At 42.8% G+C, this 17,890-nt stretch overlaps 1 protein-coding gene across 10 annotated transcripts in view; it reads right to left on the reverse strand.

The window, feature by feature from the left end:
* GPD2 (glycerol-3-phosphate dehydrogenase 2) overlaps nucleotides 1-17,890 on the reverse strand; it is a 143,201-nt gene that overhangs the window by 122,012 nt on the left and 3,299 nt on the right. For 9 of the 10 annotated variants that reach the window (XR_011324237.1, XM_069780613.1, XM_069780615.1 and 6 more), the window contains exon 2: nucleotides 7,045-7,152. Coding sequence is in view for 9 of the 10 variants with exons in the window: in XM_069780613.1 (XP_069636714.1) it covers nucleotides 7,045-7,146 (102 nt within the window). In the remaining variant the exon portion in view is untranslated. Of the gene's footprint in view, nucleotides 1-7,044; nucleotides 7,153-9,736; nucleotides 9,852-17,890 lie in introns of those variants that run through there. The other variant, XM_069780609.1, reaches the window with a different exon arrangement.

Raw genomic sequence — 17,890 nt, forward strand, 5'->3', positions numbered from 1 at the left:
TAAGTTTTTATTTCCAAACATTCCTTGAATAAACTGAACTAGGCAAGTTGTTCAGTTATTTCTATAATTTATTGCTTATTGCACTAGCAGTGAATTACAATTGCCACAGAAATAGCTCCTAAGTCCAGTCCCACGCTGCAAACACACCATCACAAGCACCGTTTACCCTGCCTCGGTGTTTTATCGTTGTTCAGCCCACATGTTGAGTTTCCCAGATAGATGCTCCTAGATCACTGCACTTCTGAAAAGCTCTCCGCTAATGTAAGCCACCTCCAGGTTTTAGGAACTCCAGCCACCTTCCCCATCGTTTGCAATGGGGAGGGAATATACACCTGCAATATTAAAATAGCTTGACTGACAAAAGGTAACTCAGTCGCTTGCCACCATCTGTTCACATGCACAGCTGACCAGGTTTCCATGAGTAGCTACCCAAACAGTGGGAGTTCCTCTTTGGCAAGTAATTCACTGGTTGTCATAGAGCTCTGTAAGCAGACCTTGTGAGTTAAAGGTAAAAGCAATTCTTGCAACGTGTCCACTGTAAATTAACAGCCAGTCCAGCCATGCACAATTCATTATATGGTGCACACAACCTAAATATTTTTGTTCAAAATTATTTGCTTATTCTTCAGCAGTATTATGATTGAAATGCATTATTTCTCAATGTTCCTATCACTACTATACAATTGGAAATAAAATCTAATAACTAGTAGCCACGTCTAAAGGAAGAGCACATTGAAAAGATAGTTAATGATCAAGTTCATCCTATAATCATGGATTATATTGACTATAATGCAAGTAGCTCATGCAAATTACTTAGGATAGCAGCAACCACCTTCATTGCACGTGTTACAATTCAATCAATAAGGAAAGCTAGACTAGAGAAAGAGTGCTTTGCTTTATATTAAGGATCCATATCTTCCCAGAAATAAAGTGAAAATTCAGATCTCAAACAACTGAAGTTTGGCAAATTAGAACTCAGGCTATAGTATTACTACTGATTTTTCCTAAGCACGGTGCTGGTGGTTTCCACTGGGGTCACCTCCGGCCCTGCCAGCCCCAGCCCCCAGCCCAGCAAGCACTTGGGCAGGGGCTACCCCTCCAGGCGTGTGACTGGGTGCATTAAGCACTCAACCAACTGTGGCCCAGGCTTAGTCACCGACTACAAATGCACAGTAACGAAAGGTCTCCTAATTAGAAGCTTGTTTAAACCCACCGCAACCCTCAAATAGAGACAGATGCGCTGCCAGCCCCAGGAGTTCAAGGAGGTACGAGACACACACAGACAGTGGAGAGGTTGAGTCAAAGTGAAGCAGAGGTGAATGTTGATGAGCCTCCCAATTACAGTCTCCCCTCGCTCTCACATATTTACATACTAACGTGGCAGCTGGCAAAGATCACCAGACAAGGTACAAAGTTTTGGCACTTCAGAGAAACTCAGCTTCCACGTTATTCTTCTGACCAATGAATTCTGTATATTCCCACCTACTTTTGCCTCTTGCTCTGCTCTCTCCCCAGCTTACTCGTCTCTAGCAGTGCTAAAAACTTTTATATCCCCAAAAGCATGATAGAAACTTTTATATTCCTAAAGTATGGTACACTGACGCAGTTCCAGAACACTTTTTTCCAGGGAGTGATGAACACAAGGAGGGAAACACTGAGAGGATCCAACTGTTCCTGTGTTCACTCCTTCCTCCACGGCTGTAAAGACAACCCTCCTGCCTCTGTGCTTCTGCAGGGGTTTGCTGTGACCCCTCTGACTGCCTCCGGCAGCAGCTCTGCACAACTTGCCCTCCCGAAAGGGAATGAAAAAGCAGTGCATGAAAGGTTTTTCCCCTTGAATACCTGAAAACTGTGACAACTCTGCAGCTTTCTGGGTTGCATAGCAAGTGTTACTTGTGGCTTCCTACACGGTCTCTGGTTTTTCCTTGGTAAGCTGTTGCATTAAGCATGCTTTTTAGTCCTGTATCATTACAGAGAGTACAGAGAGCTGATGCCATTTTCCTAGCTTCCCTAAATATCACCCTGTGATTTGGAGACAACAGTGACAAGAAGGAAATTGTGAAGACCAAAACCACCCATGGCTTAGTCTTGCATGTGTTTGGGTTGAGCAAATTCAACTACCTATGCTCAACTTTCTTAAACTTTAAAAAAGTGAAAATCCCCATCTCAAAATTAGTTTTGCACTATGTTTCCAGACATGCCTTCTTCAGCAAAACAAGTGACTATTTTCAAAGTGCACAACTTAACTTCAGGAAAATAAGAGGATACGTGAAAACCAAAATTTAGAGTTCAAGAAGTACTAGCAGAATTTGGTTTTGACTATATTTTTTGTTTTGGTTTTAAACACATTGTGTACAACAAATGGCTTATAGTAAAACACAGACCAGAGTCCCAAGCAGATAGCCACTGGTATAGCAAGAGCATAGCGATTAGCACTGAAATATAAGGAAAGTGATTAGCGCACTAGGAATTGATATAGATATGATTCATCTTGCTGTCAATTAAATGCGAGAGTGAAGAAAAGCTGCATACAGGGATCCCATCTGCAATAACGTGATTAGTTTGGCAGTGAACAAGTATGTTTACTGAAATAAGCAATTGCTGTTTATATCTACAATTTCTCAGGCAAGAGTTCCTTGAATGGTTTTGATTACACTCTTAGCAAGAAGAAATTTAGTTTGGCAGTTTGAATTTAATCATGAAGTTATAAAGTGATCTAGTAATCCATAAGCAAGCATTCTTGTTAATTTGCTAATGTAAATCTCTAGGTAGGTTTGCAGAGTCAAATTCGTCATCCTTATTCATTAAAAAGAGGAAAAAAAAAAGTAATCAAAAAACCCCAAAAGCAGGCCCCAATGCATTATCCTATTATCACACTCTGTTGGATTCACCTTGATGAGCAATTCCTACTGACCAACAATGTCCTTACGCACCAGCAAGAGAGAAGGATTGCCTAGTGGGCTTAGTTAGGAAAAGACAGCAATCTCTTACAACTCCAAAACAAAGCAGTGCTTTTTCCCTTAATGATTATGGGGAGGGTGGGGTGGGGGGAAATCATTGGCGGTCTCCAATTCAAACTTGGCACATCAAAGAATACCCACATCATATCTAGTACTACCCCACTTGGCTCAGCATTAAAATAATGGCAGAAAAAGCAAGAATGCAGCAATTCAGTCAGCATCTACAGGAAGCAAGAGAAACTGGTATTTCCATTTCTCTATCACCGTTAGTGTTAGAAGCACTGATGAAACAGCTAGCAAAGGCCGGCTGTATCACCTTTGCCATTCATGTATCTGAATATTTGAGGCCAAATCAATCAATTATGTACGTAGCCTGTGTATTTTATGTCTCAGAGGGTTCCAACTTCATCTCAGATACAATTCTTCTTTTCAGGACTTCATGACTGGTAGTCAATGTAGGGTACATGGATTTGAGAGTTCCTGTATTGTTTAAGATTAATTTCCTTTACAGTGGTAGCACTGATGCACACTGTTGCTTTACCAGAATACAGTTTAGGAGGGACTAGTTTCTTCAGACGTCTGTACTGCCTGCTGTGAAGAGTTCCCCAACTGTCTCTTTTTCTCTGGAAAAGGGTTTTTCTTTTTAATCTAACCAAGAGCCTTCTTGTCAGACTTATGCATTTGCCCGCAACAGCCTAAGTCAGTAAGGCTGCACAGAAAGCTTGACCAGCTTCCTTAAGGGTAATGGTTATTCAATATGAAAGAATGACTCCTGTGTGTTTACTGAAAGAGGTTTTGCTTGAATTAGTGTCATTCCTACTTATTGCCTTACACAAAGCATTAGGCTAAACCAGCTTATTAATTCAGTAAATATCCTGGCGATCAGGTTACTATAAAAGACACAGAAGTGCAATATTCATCCGTCAGCTTATGAGTTAAATTCAACAACAGTTCTGTCATGTCAACATGTGTTCCCATCCTCCCTTTGCTCGGCAGGAACTGTGTGTTGCCAAAAAACCCAACACACAATAAGGGCAATTTGCTAAACTGGTTGTATGCCTGCATATGCCATACATAGATATTCTCAGGTTATATTGCCTCAATTGCTGTTGCAGAAATGTGCTCCAAAATGTCAGCACACGTGCGTGCGTGTGTGTGTGTGTGTATAGAAAACTAAGTTGGGACAAAAATCTTGAAAACCAGGACAGATCTGAATCAATGGAATGTTTTATTTCCAAGGTGTAAACACTTCACAGCTGTTTACATACAGACAAGGTTAACCTTGCTAACTGTGCCATTCTCCTCACAGTCAGGCTTTGACTCTCAAACCTAGCAAGGACAATTTAAATTTCAACATCAGAAATTGCCAACAGTCATCCCTTTTAGTAGGCAAAACATCCACTAGTATGCTCGACTAACAAATCCAGATGGCCTCCCACCCGTTCGCAAGGGCCAGAACTTTTACCACCCTTCAGCTACTCCCTTGGAATTATCTGGGACAGACAAGTTTCACAGAAACATTGAACACCAGGTGAGTGAACATGGAAAACAAAGACAGATCAACTAGATGGTGTGTTCAGGATTATTAGCCAGCCGGGGTCTTTATTTTGTAACTGGATGCCCCTAATTCCAGGTGCTAGTCACAGCACAGACAACCAGTCACTGAGTGAAGCAATATGAACATGGGTAAAAAACCTGAGCATTTTATTTCTGTCTTACTATGTGCTGGATTCTGCTCTCAAAATAACAACAGATTTCCTACAATGTGTAGCCAATTAGTGCACATCTTGGGGCAATATCCTTCTCTGGCAAAGGAAGACAAGATCTTTGCCCTAGCATATATTTGATTGGCAGGCATTATTAAAAAGAGGACACTTGGGCTGGGGGACATGCCCACAGCTTAGATATGTCAACACGACAAATGGACTGTCCTCCTTTGTGTCAATCCCTCCAGTTACATTCCACCTGCTGCCCTATATTAGGTGTTTAAGGCAGCAGCTTTAAGGGACATCACATGGGAAATATGCAAGTTAGTACAACATGAAAACAACATGCTGTTCACTTGACAGATCCATTTGCTTATACATATGCTGGAAATTTTCAGATCCTTTGTAGGCTGATCCCACACAATAGGTTTAGAAATTGGGGGACAAGCGGTTATTTCATTTTGACACCATGACCACCTTCTGTAAAACTCTGGGTTTTGATCTGTCTCTGGAAATTTGTAACAACCATCCAACAGCCATCTAGTCCCAGAAAAATGGGAATTCCCTGAATTCTGGAATACTGCATATACAACAAGTGAGCCATCCAGATCACTTTTCCCTTCCAACTCCTTCTCTTATTTAACAGTCCTAAAATTTGAAGCTGCCATTTCTGACAGTAATGAAGCCAGATTGTAAAATCCTGTGATAAAGACTCCAGAGAGAGTTAGAAACAGTATTATCAGCTAGGTGCAAGACAGGCAGCCCAATGGGAAGCTCACTTTAAATGCTAGGTTTTATTTTCAGCAACATTTTTTCTGAAGCCATAAGGATCCTGGCTTATCTACTTTCCAGCTAGGTTCCCCAGAAATGACTCATCTCATTTGCTTTACCAGTACTTCAGCTGCTGCTACTCCTCCTCCCCATAGAAACAGCCAGAAGACTCAGATTATCATTTATTCAGACGTAATACACACCTTCATGGAGCTCAGTGAAGACTGTCTCCCATCACCCACTGTTTTACCTTCGACTAGACCATTAAGATCCACTTCTGTTCCTATTTTCAGTTTCCCCAATTTGAATGGCAACTTATAGTAAATGTGTGGTAACTAAAGCAGTTCACAGAGTAACAGCTTGTCTAGATAAAGAGCTGACTGATTACATTTCTAAGGTGAGAAGCAGAAAACACCACGCGAAATGAGCACCTGCTCACCTAGCTGCTCAGATTGATACTATCTCAAAGGAAGGAGGAGGTAGTTCCTTGGGCTTAAGCTTTTTCCAAATCCAGATTGAAGCAAATCAGGCCAGAGCTCTGACTACACCTACTTCAACCATTTTACGGAACACTGACTGCAAATATTTTTGGCCGAATGCAAGGTACCAGCCTCACAGCCCACATTTAACACAAGATCAGAAGACATGTTCCCTTATACACATCTACTAAGCCTAGACATGGTTATTTTATAAAACTCTAAAGCACAGCACAACTGCATTAAAACAATAGGCATTTATTTGCTTTAAGACAGAGTAGTTGCTGACCCACACCAGCTCTACCTGAAACAAGTCCACAACTTCCTTTTACCGATTTCTCCTTGGCTTCTGCATAGAGAAACAAGTTAAAGAGCATGGCGACTCCGACTTTACTGTGAGGAGCAGATATGCCAATGAAATCTATTTTCTACAACAGCAAGAATCAATACACAAACTGACACTGGAATCTACTGCACCTCTTTCTACTGCCATTACTTTATTTTAACAGTATGTCTCCAACATCATCCTTCACTGCTCAGGGAATTTATTCTGTCTTTTGTGCCTTGGTTATCTGGAAGACAGCACTGAACTGTACCTCGAGCTTACCAGTTGTCTAGGTTGTGCCCACCGGACAGAGGCCAATGCCCACCAGAAACAACAGAAGCCTCACCATTGACTTCTTTGGCACAGATCCTATCCTCAAACAGTTTTCAGCTTTTTGTACTGAAAGAGAGCTGGCACCATGACTGTTTTGAAGCTGAGATTTTCAGAGGTAGTGCTACTGCTTTTTACTTCAACCTTCTAAGTCTGAAAATACTGTCCAAACTCTACTTAGAGCTTATACTTCAATTGGTACTTTCCACTCCTGCAACTAAGTAGAATCCCTAGTAGTACACAAAGGTCATTTTTTTAAACATGAAAAATGATTTACAAGAATCGCAGTTCCCTCCTGGTTAAAGGCCTACAATAGTGAAACATCATTTAATGCCACCCTCCAGATTAGCACCTACCAAATCAAGCTGAGAGGCTCTTGGCATTCCTTTCCAAACAAAACTATTCGTATAAGCCTAACATACGCTCAAACAGATTTTAAGTTTCATATTTTATCAGAAATCATAATTAATACTTACGTGTTTGTTTCTATACTGAGAAAATTGAGAGAGGCCAAAAACTGTTGCTATGGCACCTCCTCCAATGAGAGCAGTTCCTTTCACTGCCTTCTGAAATGCCATTTTTTACTGTAAGAAAAGAAGATAAAAATTAATAGGCAGTTTTACCATGTTAGAATCTAGGCTACACAGAATAGACCATTTGTAGAAACTAATGACAGTGTGGTGACAAGTTGAAACTTGGGGCAGCAATATATTAATTAGCGATTTTCATTACAATATTAATAATTTCCAAACAAAGACTAGACAGAGGCAAGCCAGAGTGCTCTGCTATTTGCTGTGAAAGCTGAACAACAAAAGAGTATTTAGATATCTAAGTAGATATGTACACACACCCCTCATTTAAACTCTTACGTACTCTTATATGTGACAAGTACTTACAATACTGTGGCAAAAGCAGAACAAGAACATGCCAGCATCAGCCAGATGGCCACCAAATCCTTACCACAACAGAACAGCTGATCTGCTTGACAAGCTACCCTCCAGTCCCATCAAACTACTTCTACAACCACATTTGCCTAACAGCACTCCATCCTGCTTTCCGGCCAGGAATTACGATCCCTGTATTCACTGTATACCAACAAAGCTTGTCTTACCTGGGAACAGTGGAGAAGCAATGCACTGCTAGTCAGGAAGCAAGTCCTTCAGTGAGAAGCAGCAGCAGAGACAGTGGACAAGATTAAGTGGCTTGAAGTAAGCATAGAACTTTTATCATCTAGCTACAGAGGGTTTAAAACTAGCCCTATGTGGGTCAGGCAAATTCCTAAAAGACCCAGTGTTCGGATACTGAATGAAAAATTTGCATGGAACTGACCTGAATCTTAAGCAGGCACAACCTAATCCATCTTCCCAGGACCGCGGTAGCTCGCATCGCATTAGAAACAACATACATCAAGTTTGAAGGACTCCCGTCAGCGCTCCAAGCCCTCCAGTTATGAAGACACCTTTGTCCAAGCCCCAGATTCACCCAGCAGTCTCCATACAAGAGATTTAACACCGTTAAGGCTTAAAGCAGAAGCAGGCAACGTGTACAGCCCCGTGCCAACACCAGAACACCAGCGGACTTACAACGTGGCGGCAGTGGCCCTGGGCCAGGAGCAGGGAGCTGCAGCCGCTCCCCATCCCAGGACTGGGCAGGGGGGGGAGGCCCCGGTAGCCTCACCAGGACCCTGGCTACAGGGCTCAGCCCTTGCCTTGGTCCTCCAGTGAGGCCCCGCGCGTCGTCCCCGCTGCTGTGGTCCAGCACAGCTCTGGCACGGCACGGCACCTCACCATGTGCCTGCTGATCTAGAGACTTCGCAGCCCTCCCTCCGCAGCTGCTGCCCATCTTATAACCCAGTCTGGTGTGTTCGGTATAAACCATTACTTTGGGCAGCGTACAGCTTTCTTGTCAAGATTTGCAGCAAACTACTTACAACTGAAGAGTTATTTCTTTGGCCTTATAAAGACAATTAAACAAGAAATACTATATGTTATCATACATCTGTACACATCTTTCTTCTCGTATTAGTTCTTCCAGCTAGCATAATTGCTCTTTCTTCTTAAAAAATACACCACACATGCTTAAGGCACACACCAAACAAGAAAATTTCATTTTTAAGATGGCGTAGATCTTAACTTCATTCCCCATGCACTTTGCTTGCAGCACACTCAGTGTCATGGGAAATTCCACACACAATTACTGTACGCAAACATTTGATGTACAGATGTTGTACGTACGTACTGTATGCAAGCAATTATTGTACAGAAGGCCAAGACTTGCAGCTTCCCACACGTTTTTCTGAAGAGCAGCATGTATGCTCTTGAAGATTCCCACCACAACAACCTTTCTTGGTACATATGTAGAGTATCACATTTTCCATTTACTTCATACTTCAGTCTCAGAAAAGACCAACTTCATCTTTCCTTTATAGCATGACAGGGAGGAGTAAAAGGGAAAGGCAACAGACAAAACCCCAGTAAGGGAAGTTTCTGAAAGGGAAGTTACTGTGAAAACCTGGCATCAAAAGCTACAGCACCTCCACAGAAATAGGGAGTAAGCCTTGAGTCAGAGGCCTGGGACCTTGTTGCCAGCAACAGCAAGCAGCCGCACCACCACCAGTACACAGCTACTTAAGAAGTGCTATGCCAGGGTGCTATCTATCACAGATAGCCAGGCTGCCACACTGCTGCAGCCAGCCCTATACCTCCCCTTATGCTCGCTGCAGAGCCTCACTTTGCACCGCGGTGCGGCTCCAGCTCCCAAGGGGTGCAAGGGTCCCCGTCAGGTCTGCGGTCCACTGCCCAGCTGCATCGCACGGGGGCTACCACTGCAAGAGGGAAGCAAGCACCCGACGAGGAATGCTGCCCGTGGGGGGACTCGCCAGCGAACAGCAGCCCAGCACAGCCAGCTCGTGGGACAGCCACGCATGCTGGGACGCAGGCCTGTCGCCTGCAGGTACCCTCTCCCGTCGGTCTGGCACAAGTCTCGCACGACACGATTTGAGCAATCTGAGAAACGTCCTATCAAAGGAGCAGAGTGCCTCAGAATCAGACCCTATCCTGTACGCTTATCTCTCACTCCTCCAAATTAAAAAGTAAAACCTACCCATCAGCTAAACCCTACCACCTTAAATCTGTTCAGACAACCTTTTGTAATATCACTTCTACATACCTGAAAACGCCTACGGATACTCATGAAGTCGTAACACAATATGAAATTCAGTACTGCACAAGAATTAAAACAGCAGCTGGAAGACTTGCACTGCCATCACCACGCTCATCATCTCCTACAAAATAAAGAACTAAGACAATCAACATCAGTTCACATACCATCTATAGCCACACGAAGCATATGGTGATGGTGAATACATACACATCATCCAAGCACTCTGTGTACTACACACTTCTACCATAAGGTTTCTTTGAGTTGCTAGAATAATAACTTGTCTTTCAGACTGCAAACTGGTGGCAGTCTTGAAGTAGTTTCACACACCTTACGCATCAGCAAAGGAGTCACTTCAAGTAAGAGTATGAAACCCTCACAGGTGCCTGTTCCGGGAACACAATATGGTCTAGAATGCAAGAGAGTTTAAAAAGAACAAATTAGCATCTTCCAACAAGCCGGCTTACATGTCTGCAGAGATACTGGCTTTCAAGAAAACAAATGGAAGTGTATCCTTTCAGTGTTTCACCAAATTTTGTAAGAAAGGGTGATGGCTGAAGCACAAATCCCTACTTATCCCTGTTCAGCTAAACTCTTCAAAAGTTCTTTAACTATGAACAAACTAATTGAGAGCCATAGCTCAGCAGCTGGTGTGAGATGGCAAGCGCAGTCCAACAGGCTCCTAGCCAAGTGCTGAGCACCTGCACCCTCCGCTGCACAGCAAGGCACCCTCCACCCAAGGTCAAACCAGGCCTGCAGAGGGGCAGACTGCAGAACCAGGGTAACTGAAAGCACGGCCGACACTAATCCTTGCTTCGTGTCCCCTGGCCTCCTTAAACCTTTTCCAAGACTTTATTTTGAAGAGCAGGTGCGTACCTACCAGAGTTAAACCGTTACATTTTCATTAAGACTGAATTAGAGCAGCACAAGGTATACAAACCACTGACTAAAAGTCTCAGTGGTCATTGCCTACACCAGTTTACTTTAAAAATGCCGTTTCCCAGACAGCTTTGGAAGTAATTTATTTTTGCTTTTAAAACAAGGAAATAATGATCTTAGGACTGCATGTTCTACTGCACCTTTTTAACAAGCATTTTATCAATACATCTAAAAAAAAAAAAACCCCACAAAAAAACCCACCAAACGAACAAACCCCAAGTTTTTAAAACTGAAGAAATACCGTAGCTATTTGACCTTTACATCTTTAGCTATGGGTTAAAAAATCCTTACTGCATCAATCTAAATCTAAAGTTTATCTCATTGTGAATCACGCTAGAAGTATCATTGCATATATGAAGAAAAAAAGCACAAATTCCCCCAGAGTTGTGTAGTAGATTTTTTAAGTTGTTTGTACAACAATCCTGCACAAACTTACTAAAGTAATCAGGAGAAATAAACTGAACATTCACCACAATTCTGAGCTACATAGATAGCCTTATGCTATTTTTCAGTAGTTTGAAATATCAATTCTTCTGATAACTTTTTTGTTAAAAAAACTCAAACAGAATATGCTCATGTACTAAATAAAAGCTGTACTGGGCCAGTGCTGGGAAATAAGATACTCACTAGTATTACAACGGCTTTTCGTGTTCAGAGAGCTACATCTCCGTTTCCATCTCCCAATAGGCCTCTGCAAATAGCAGGCACAGACCCAAGGTCTCTGCTTTCAGCTGCTTCAGTTGAAGGAGCTCCCTGTGCCATCTCCTCCGTACTTCCCATCAGTATCAGCAACCGGCCACGCTAACAGACCTTTCATTACCCCTGTACCCGACTGCTGTACTCACATGTGCTGACAGGCAACATTTTGTTATGGATGCCGCAGGTTCTCATTCATTAGCTAGGATAAACACTAGTTCTTCCAGATCAGAGAATTTGTTTAAACAAACAAATGGCAAAAACAACAAAAGCCCCCATGCCTCCACAATGATTACTTCGATCCAGAAAGCTTTGAAGTATCTGTCACCAGCTCTAACACAATACTATGGAGGCAAGCAAACAGCTTTTACTTAACAGTTTCCTATACAAAATCTCTACTAGGAACCCAACAAACTCCACTGCCCATTGCATGCAATAGATATTCCTTCATATGCATAAATAAAGGACAGTCTGTCTTCAGAAATTAAATTATTATAAAAATCAAATGGAAGTTCAACTCAAAATTGGTTTCTTGAAAATTTTGGATGACGTACAAAACCTTTAGAGGATGAGGTACAAAATCTTTAGAATGGTGTCTATTTACCACAGTCTTTTGGCATACTAACCTTTTCCACCTTCAAATTTCTACCAGTGAAAATTTTTACCCTATAGAACCCAGTGCGAGCAATGCAACACATGCAGAACTCTGCAGAGCTCCACCAGCACCTGGAATTGCTGACACTCAACCACAGGCAGTCTAATTCAGGGAGCTGCAACAGCCGCTGCTTGCCTGTCCGCTTCCACCACCTCCCAGAGCTGGTTTCCTCACATGAAGCCAGACACAAATGTGTACTGATAACAAGGGCGGGAAGAGGGGGAAAAGAAAAAGAGAAACCTGAGTGTACCTATACACCAGGCTGGAAACCACAGCAGTACAGAAGCTGCTTCAAAAGCAGCAAAGGCAGTTAACTTCGAAGGAGAATCAGACTGGACAGCCAAGTGGCACTCACTTCTGTTGTCCCATTTTAATATCCTTAGAATACAAATGTGGTTGCCCACATACTGTTACAACTTGACCCGACTGCCCCATAGCTTCTTCCCACAAATGAGCACAGTTTTTTCACTGCACATATAACAACATGCAGAGAGCTGCGACAAGCCTTTCTACTAACACAACCTGTTTACAGCAACTCAGCTGACGCCAAGCCTGAGCTCCGGGCACTACCACAGTGGGCATGAAGGTACAGGCACATAGGGAATGGGGTTCAGGACCACTCCTGCAGTGGGACCTTACACCAGTCTCACTGTGGATACAGCTGTCCTAACTGCAGTAAGGTGAAATTAGATGTGCCACAGAGAACAATTTTGCCACTTTCATTATGCAAGATAACATACATAACATAAAGAAACCAGCAGGCTCGGTGCCCTCTATACAGGAGGGATTTCTAGCCTCAGCCATCAGCTGTTGGTAAGGGGCTACCCTCTGCCTGCCCGACAGCCGGGTACGTGCGTCATTAGCTCTACTGAGAGCTGATAGCCAGATTATATGCAATTCTCCAGAGAAAGGAACACTCCCAGGAGACCAGCTGCTCAAATTGCCACATAAATTTTGCTCACCGTCAGTAAAAGAAGCTTATTCAGGGACAGAAAGGAAAATACGGCTTAACATAAGCCACTCCAACGCAAAGCTAGACAGGCATTCAAACCTACAGACAGTGCTTTTACACCTAGAACATCTCAATTTCATCCTAGGAACCCGTGAGTCCCTATTTGCAAGGTATGAGCAGATGTATTTGGATTATGCTGAATTGAGCTCGGGGCATTAGCAGGTACCGCAGGCAGGCAGAGCCCCAGACAAACAGCCGGCAAAGACGCAGTATATACGTGCCAGGCTGCAGTGAGCCATGCCGAGGCTCTGCCCCAGACCCTTCAGTGGGGCTCTACTAGGGCATATTGATTTCATCTCCTCCCTGCCCAAATGCTCCAGCTTCTTTCCAAAAGGAACTACATTGCACGTGAGAAATGGCACGCAACAAGGTCTCTGCTAGGCAGGAGGACAGCTTAAACACTGCCCCAGTGTACACACAACCAAAGAGAAATTAGAGGCTCTCCAAACATACACCTGTGGGTTTTTTCCTCAAGTTCTGTCCCAGAACAGCTGCTAAACGCTGCTGCCAGCACCAAGCAGGATAAACCAGAGCACAGAACATGAAAGGGGAAAGAATGCAGTCCACATAGTTAAGACAAAGGTTATACACAAGGTGCTATGTACACAGAGAATAGCCTATGCTTAAAACCCCCTCATCTTTTGCAAGTAGGTAATAAAATTTGACTCTCTTCCAAGCTGAGATCAATAGCTTGTGATGGAAACTGAATTTTATTTTAATGAAAATTTTAATAGCAAACAGCATGAGAAGCAATGCAGTCAGAAATAAGTCATCTTTCCATAAAACAAATACTTTGAGTCACCTTTAAAAATGGCTCAGTGTACAGTGCTTTAATGCTGTAAGTGCCATCTGACAGTGTAAATGTGCATGTTAAGCCTTATCCTTGGTTTTGATACAGGTCATAAATGGCACCCTTTGGACCCATGCCCTCAGTTTGAGTGTGGGCTGAAGTCCCCGACAGGCTCTAGAACAAGCTCCAGCAGCAGCAAGGAGCCCTTGACCAGCACGGGAGGAGCCAGCGGCATGCCGCAAGGAGCGGGTATTGCATACAGCGTGATCTCTCCAAAGAGTTAAATAACCCACAGGGAACACTTCTCAGCGAACCAACTGAGTATTGGTAAAGATTCACAGGGACATTAGCTCAAACTTCTAGCTATTAAAGGATTCCTGACAAGAAGAAATAGGCTGTAAACTTGACAGGAAACACAAAGGGGGGGGGGGGGAAGCTACTCTACATGTAATGGAAGCTACACAAAAGATTTATCAGGACAAGTTCATGCTTTCAGTTTCCGAAAGTTAAAGAAGTTAATACAAGTTGTCGTCACAGTAGGAACCGCTCCCTCCTGCAGTGCATTTCTTAACCAGCAATTCAGAGTCACACTTACTTTGATATAAAGAAGCATGCAATAGTCACTTCCATAGGCAGCTCCTACTCCAGAGCCCAGGCTGGTGACTGGCAACCCTGCCACAGCAGGGTCCCTGGGTGAACCTCACAAGCTAACAGACCCGGGACCTCCTGCATCGCAGGCAAGGGCCCTGCTTCATCAATTAATACACTTCTTAAACACAGGGTTCTGCTTCACTTTCAGCCCCACATTTAAAAACCAAAAAGCAGACAAAGCGCAACTTACATCCTGTTTTTTAAAGAAGTGATTTCAACACCTGTCTTCGGTAGATGCTTCTGAATAGCATGCCCCACATAACAAGCATCTGCACCCTGCAGTTCTCATTAGGCCAATAAAAATCCTAGGAGTGACTTGCCTTATTTCCTGTAATGCCCAGCCCAGGTAGCTGCAAGACTGTTGGCTGGATCTTATTTTGAGTTGTGTAACCCACTCCCAGCCAAGGAGGCCAGGTGACTGAAAAGGAAGTGCTGCAATTGCCAGCATTTCTGTACTCAAGGACTTTCTAATTACTAAGATATCAGGCTAGATCTAAGCAGCACACAGCCAAAGCTGGGGGAAAGAATGAGAGGAATAAGGGAAGAGGGAGAGAAGGTGAATGGTGGAAAATTCAGACGCAGAATCGCGAGTTAAGAGATCAAAGAAAGATGACTACTTTAGCAAAAGTGAAGAGACAGATGGATACAAACTGTAGAGCTTAGCAATAGGAGTGTGTGACGCCCTGTATGCTGCCATCAGACATGGTGTATGAGACGCAAAACCTGTTAAATTAAGAGAAGAAATCCAATCTGTTATGTTGTATATCTGTGTGCTTTATGAGGCCATTACCATGGAATCTGGGTGCTTCACATTCCATTTTAAACGAACACATCTAATAAAGTGAGTCACTCAATGGAAGACTTAAAAATAGAAAACTTATAATCATCACCACTACAGGTTGCATAACTTGCCATTGGCACAGTAGCATTGTCTAATTCAATCTTTCTCATTCCTTCCAAAAGCTTCTCAGCTAAGTTTTGGATGATGACAGCTCCAGACCAATGTCCCTCCAGGCTGAGTTGAGAGTCTTGAACTGCCTCTGCTTCTCTAAACAGCCGAAGTCACTATCCTCAGCTGCCTCTAATTCAGCTTTTGATCCTTCTTGCAGGACTACTTAAAAGGTGGCCACTGTGACGGCACACAGAACAGCAGTAAGACAAGCCACAATTAGGTTTCTTACTGTGGGTAACTTAAGCATTTAAAGCTGTACTATTCTGAGAGCGTGTTACTGGCAGTTTGCAGGGTGTGTCAATGCAGGAAGTGGCCAAATAACAAGAAGGGGATGTAATCAGATCCTATTAGCACCCCCCTTAACAAGATCATCTACCAGCTCTCTCTTGTTTGCTTTTTAAAAGACTGAAGTGGTTAACACTATGTTACATAGGATGTCAGACCATAAGCATCTTAAAAGCAAGTGATTAAAGCTTAAACCAACCAAAATTGAAGATGCTTCCCCTGCAGCACTCCTAACAGTCATCAAGCATCTCTTTCCTCAGTTGATATGGGTCTAATCTCCTGGGCTGCCCTGTGCTACTTGTTACCTAACCAGCAACAGCAGCAAACAAGAGAACAAAGCAGCACGCTTTGAAGGGCAACCAAAGCTTGTTATCTACCTCACCAGCAGAAGTCTGGGCCACTGACTCATGCACTCGTGATGCCTACATGTAACTACTGTAAGCCATATCTATAATGAAGCCACACACCAAGAAAGAGACCCAGTGGGTACAAAACGTGGCTGACACATCATGGCGGAGTCCATCCTCCAGATCCTCTCCTAAAGCCTCCGATGGTTACTTCGGGTTCTTAAACACAAGTTATGGCACTTTAATTAAAGTAATTATCCAAGAACTACCTCACCAACCAAGCACAGAAACATAACCCACAATATCTAGACAGTTTACAGGGTTACGAGTCCCTTTCAGCCACAGACCACACCACAAATTTGTAAGTTCCTGTACACAGAACTTAAAACCCAAAAACCCCGCAGGCCACCCTGCACTAATAAGTGGAAGCAAAGCAACAGTTTACCATATGGGGAAAATCCTTCCCACACTCTAGTACAGGCAACTAGGTCAGCTATCATGCCCAAAAGTAGTTGCAGTGCTTGTCATGCACAAAAATAAAGGAAAAGCAAAGCACAGAATAGACATACTATCCTCATTCCTTCTCTTGGTCCCCACTGCTTCAAACTACTTAATTTGCTTTCTGTACTCAGTTACCAAGATTCTCCCACCCAGCATTAGATAATATCCCAGCTGCTTTAAGATGTATCCTACAAGGAACAAACTTTTTTGGCTTCTCTTTCCCCTATTGGTATTTTTAACCTGACCATTTCTTTTTCTTCTGTTTCATTGCCCTCCTACAAAAAAAATGCCTTATAGATGATGAGGGGAAAAGTCTGATTTGTAAATTCTTCTTGGGATTTCAGATAGTAATAATCTTGCCAGAGAAAGCAGCATGTTTCTGAGAATGAGGCAATACTTACAGACAGCGATGGCTGTAATCCCAAGCGCAGTACCTCAGAACTAACAGGAATACAAAGAAACACTGAGGTCACAAGTATTTTGAGCTTTCCCACCACACAAACATCATAATATATTTACCAAGTTTTATGATAAAAGTATTTAAATTCCCTCCTGTCCTACTGAAAGATTACTTCAAAATCTGCCATCCAAGGAGTGGGAAACCTAGTCTCCAGCCTGATTACTGACTAAATGTATGCAGGGTGATTTCCATATCTTTTTGTTCTTGTGCCAACATTGCCTTTAGCTTAAATAGTTCAAATAGTCATCCTTACTTTCTATATTAGTGGGGCTTAATATCAGCCATAAAACCCACCACACACATAATACAAACTTGCAAATACTATAAACCAATTACTGTAATTAGAAAGAAGTGTTCCTTTTAGATACAGTTAATTTATAGCTGTTCACCCTTTTCTTCTGGTATTCTTCATTCCCCTCATATTTAATGCAGATATTTGATTAGACAGTCTACCCATTCAGCTTGATCCTAATACTGAACTATATCCAGTTTTCTTCCCCCCACCCCTAATCAAACACTAAAAGAGAAAGGATTAGAAAATAAGGTGTTTTGCTTATTACAAGACTGGACATAGACCTGCATATACAAACAGGTACCTGTTCAAAAAATAACTACAAATTAGGTGATTACTTAGGTGTGTCAAGGAAGTAGCCTAGTTTTATAGAGTGGAATAAAGATTGAGACCTGATAGTACATGCAAATCTAATCCCAGAGGAGGGGCATGCATTCAATACCATTTTGAAATGAGAATCAACACTTGGTTTGAAAAACACTTTGCTAAGGAAAAAAAAAAAAAAAAAAAAAGGCACAGCCCAAGACTCTGTAGCCAGCCAGCAGAGAAACAACAACCTGGGCTCCATCAGCATTATCAGAAT

Source organism: Haliaeetus albicilla, chromosome 4, assembly GCF_947461875.1.
Source record: "Haliaeetus albicilla chromosome 4, bHalAlb1.1, whole genome shotgun sequence".
Classification (NCBI taxonomy): Eukaryota; Metazoa; Chordata; class Aves; order Accipitriformes; family Accipitridae; genus Haliaeetus; species Haliaeetus albicilla.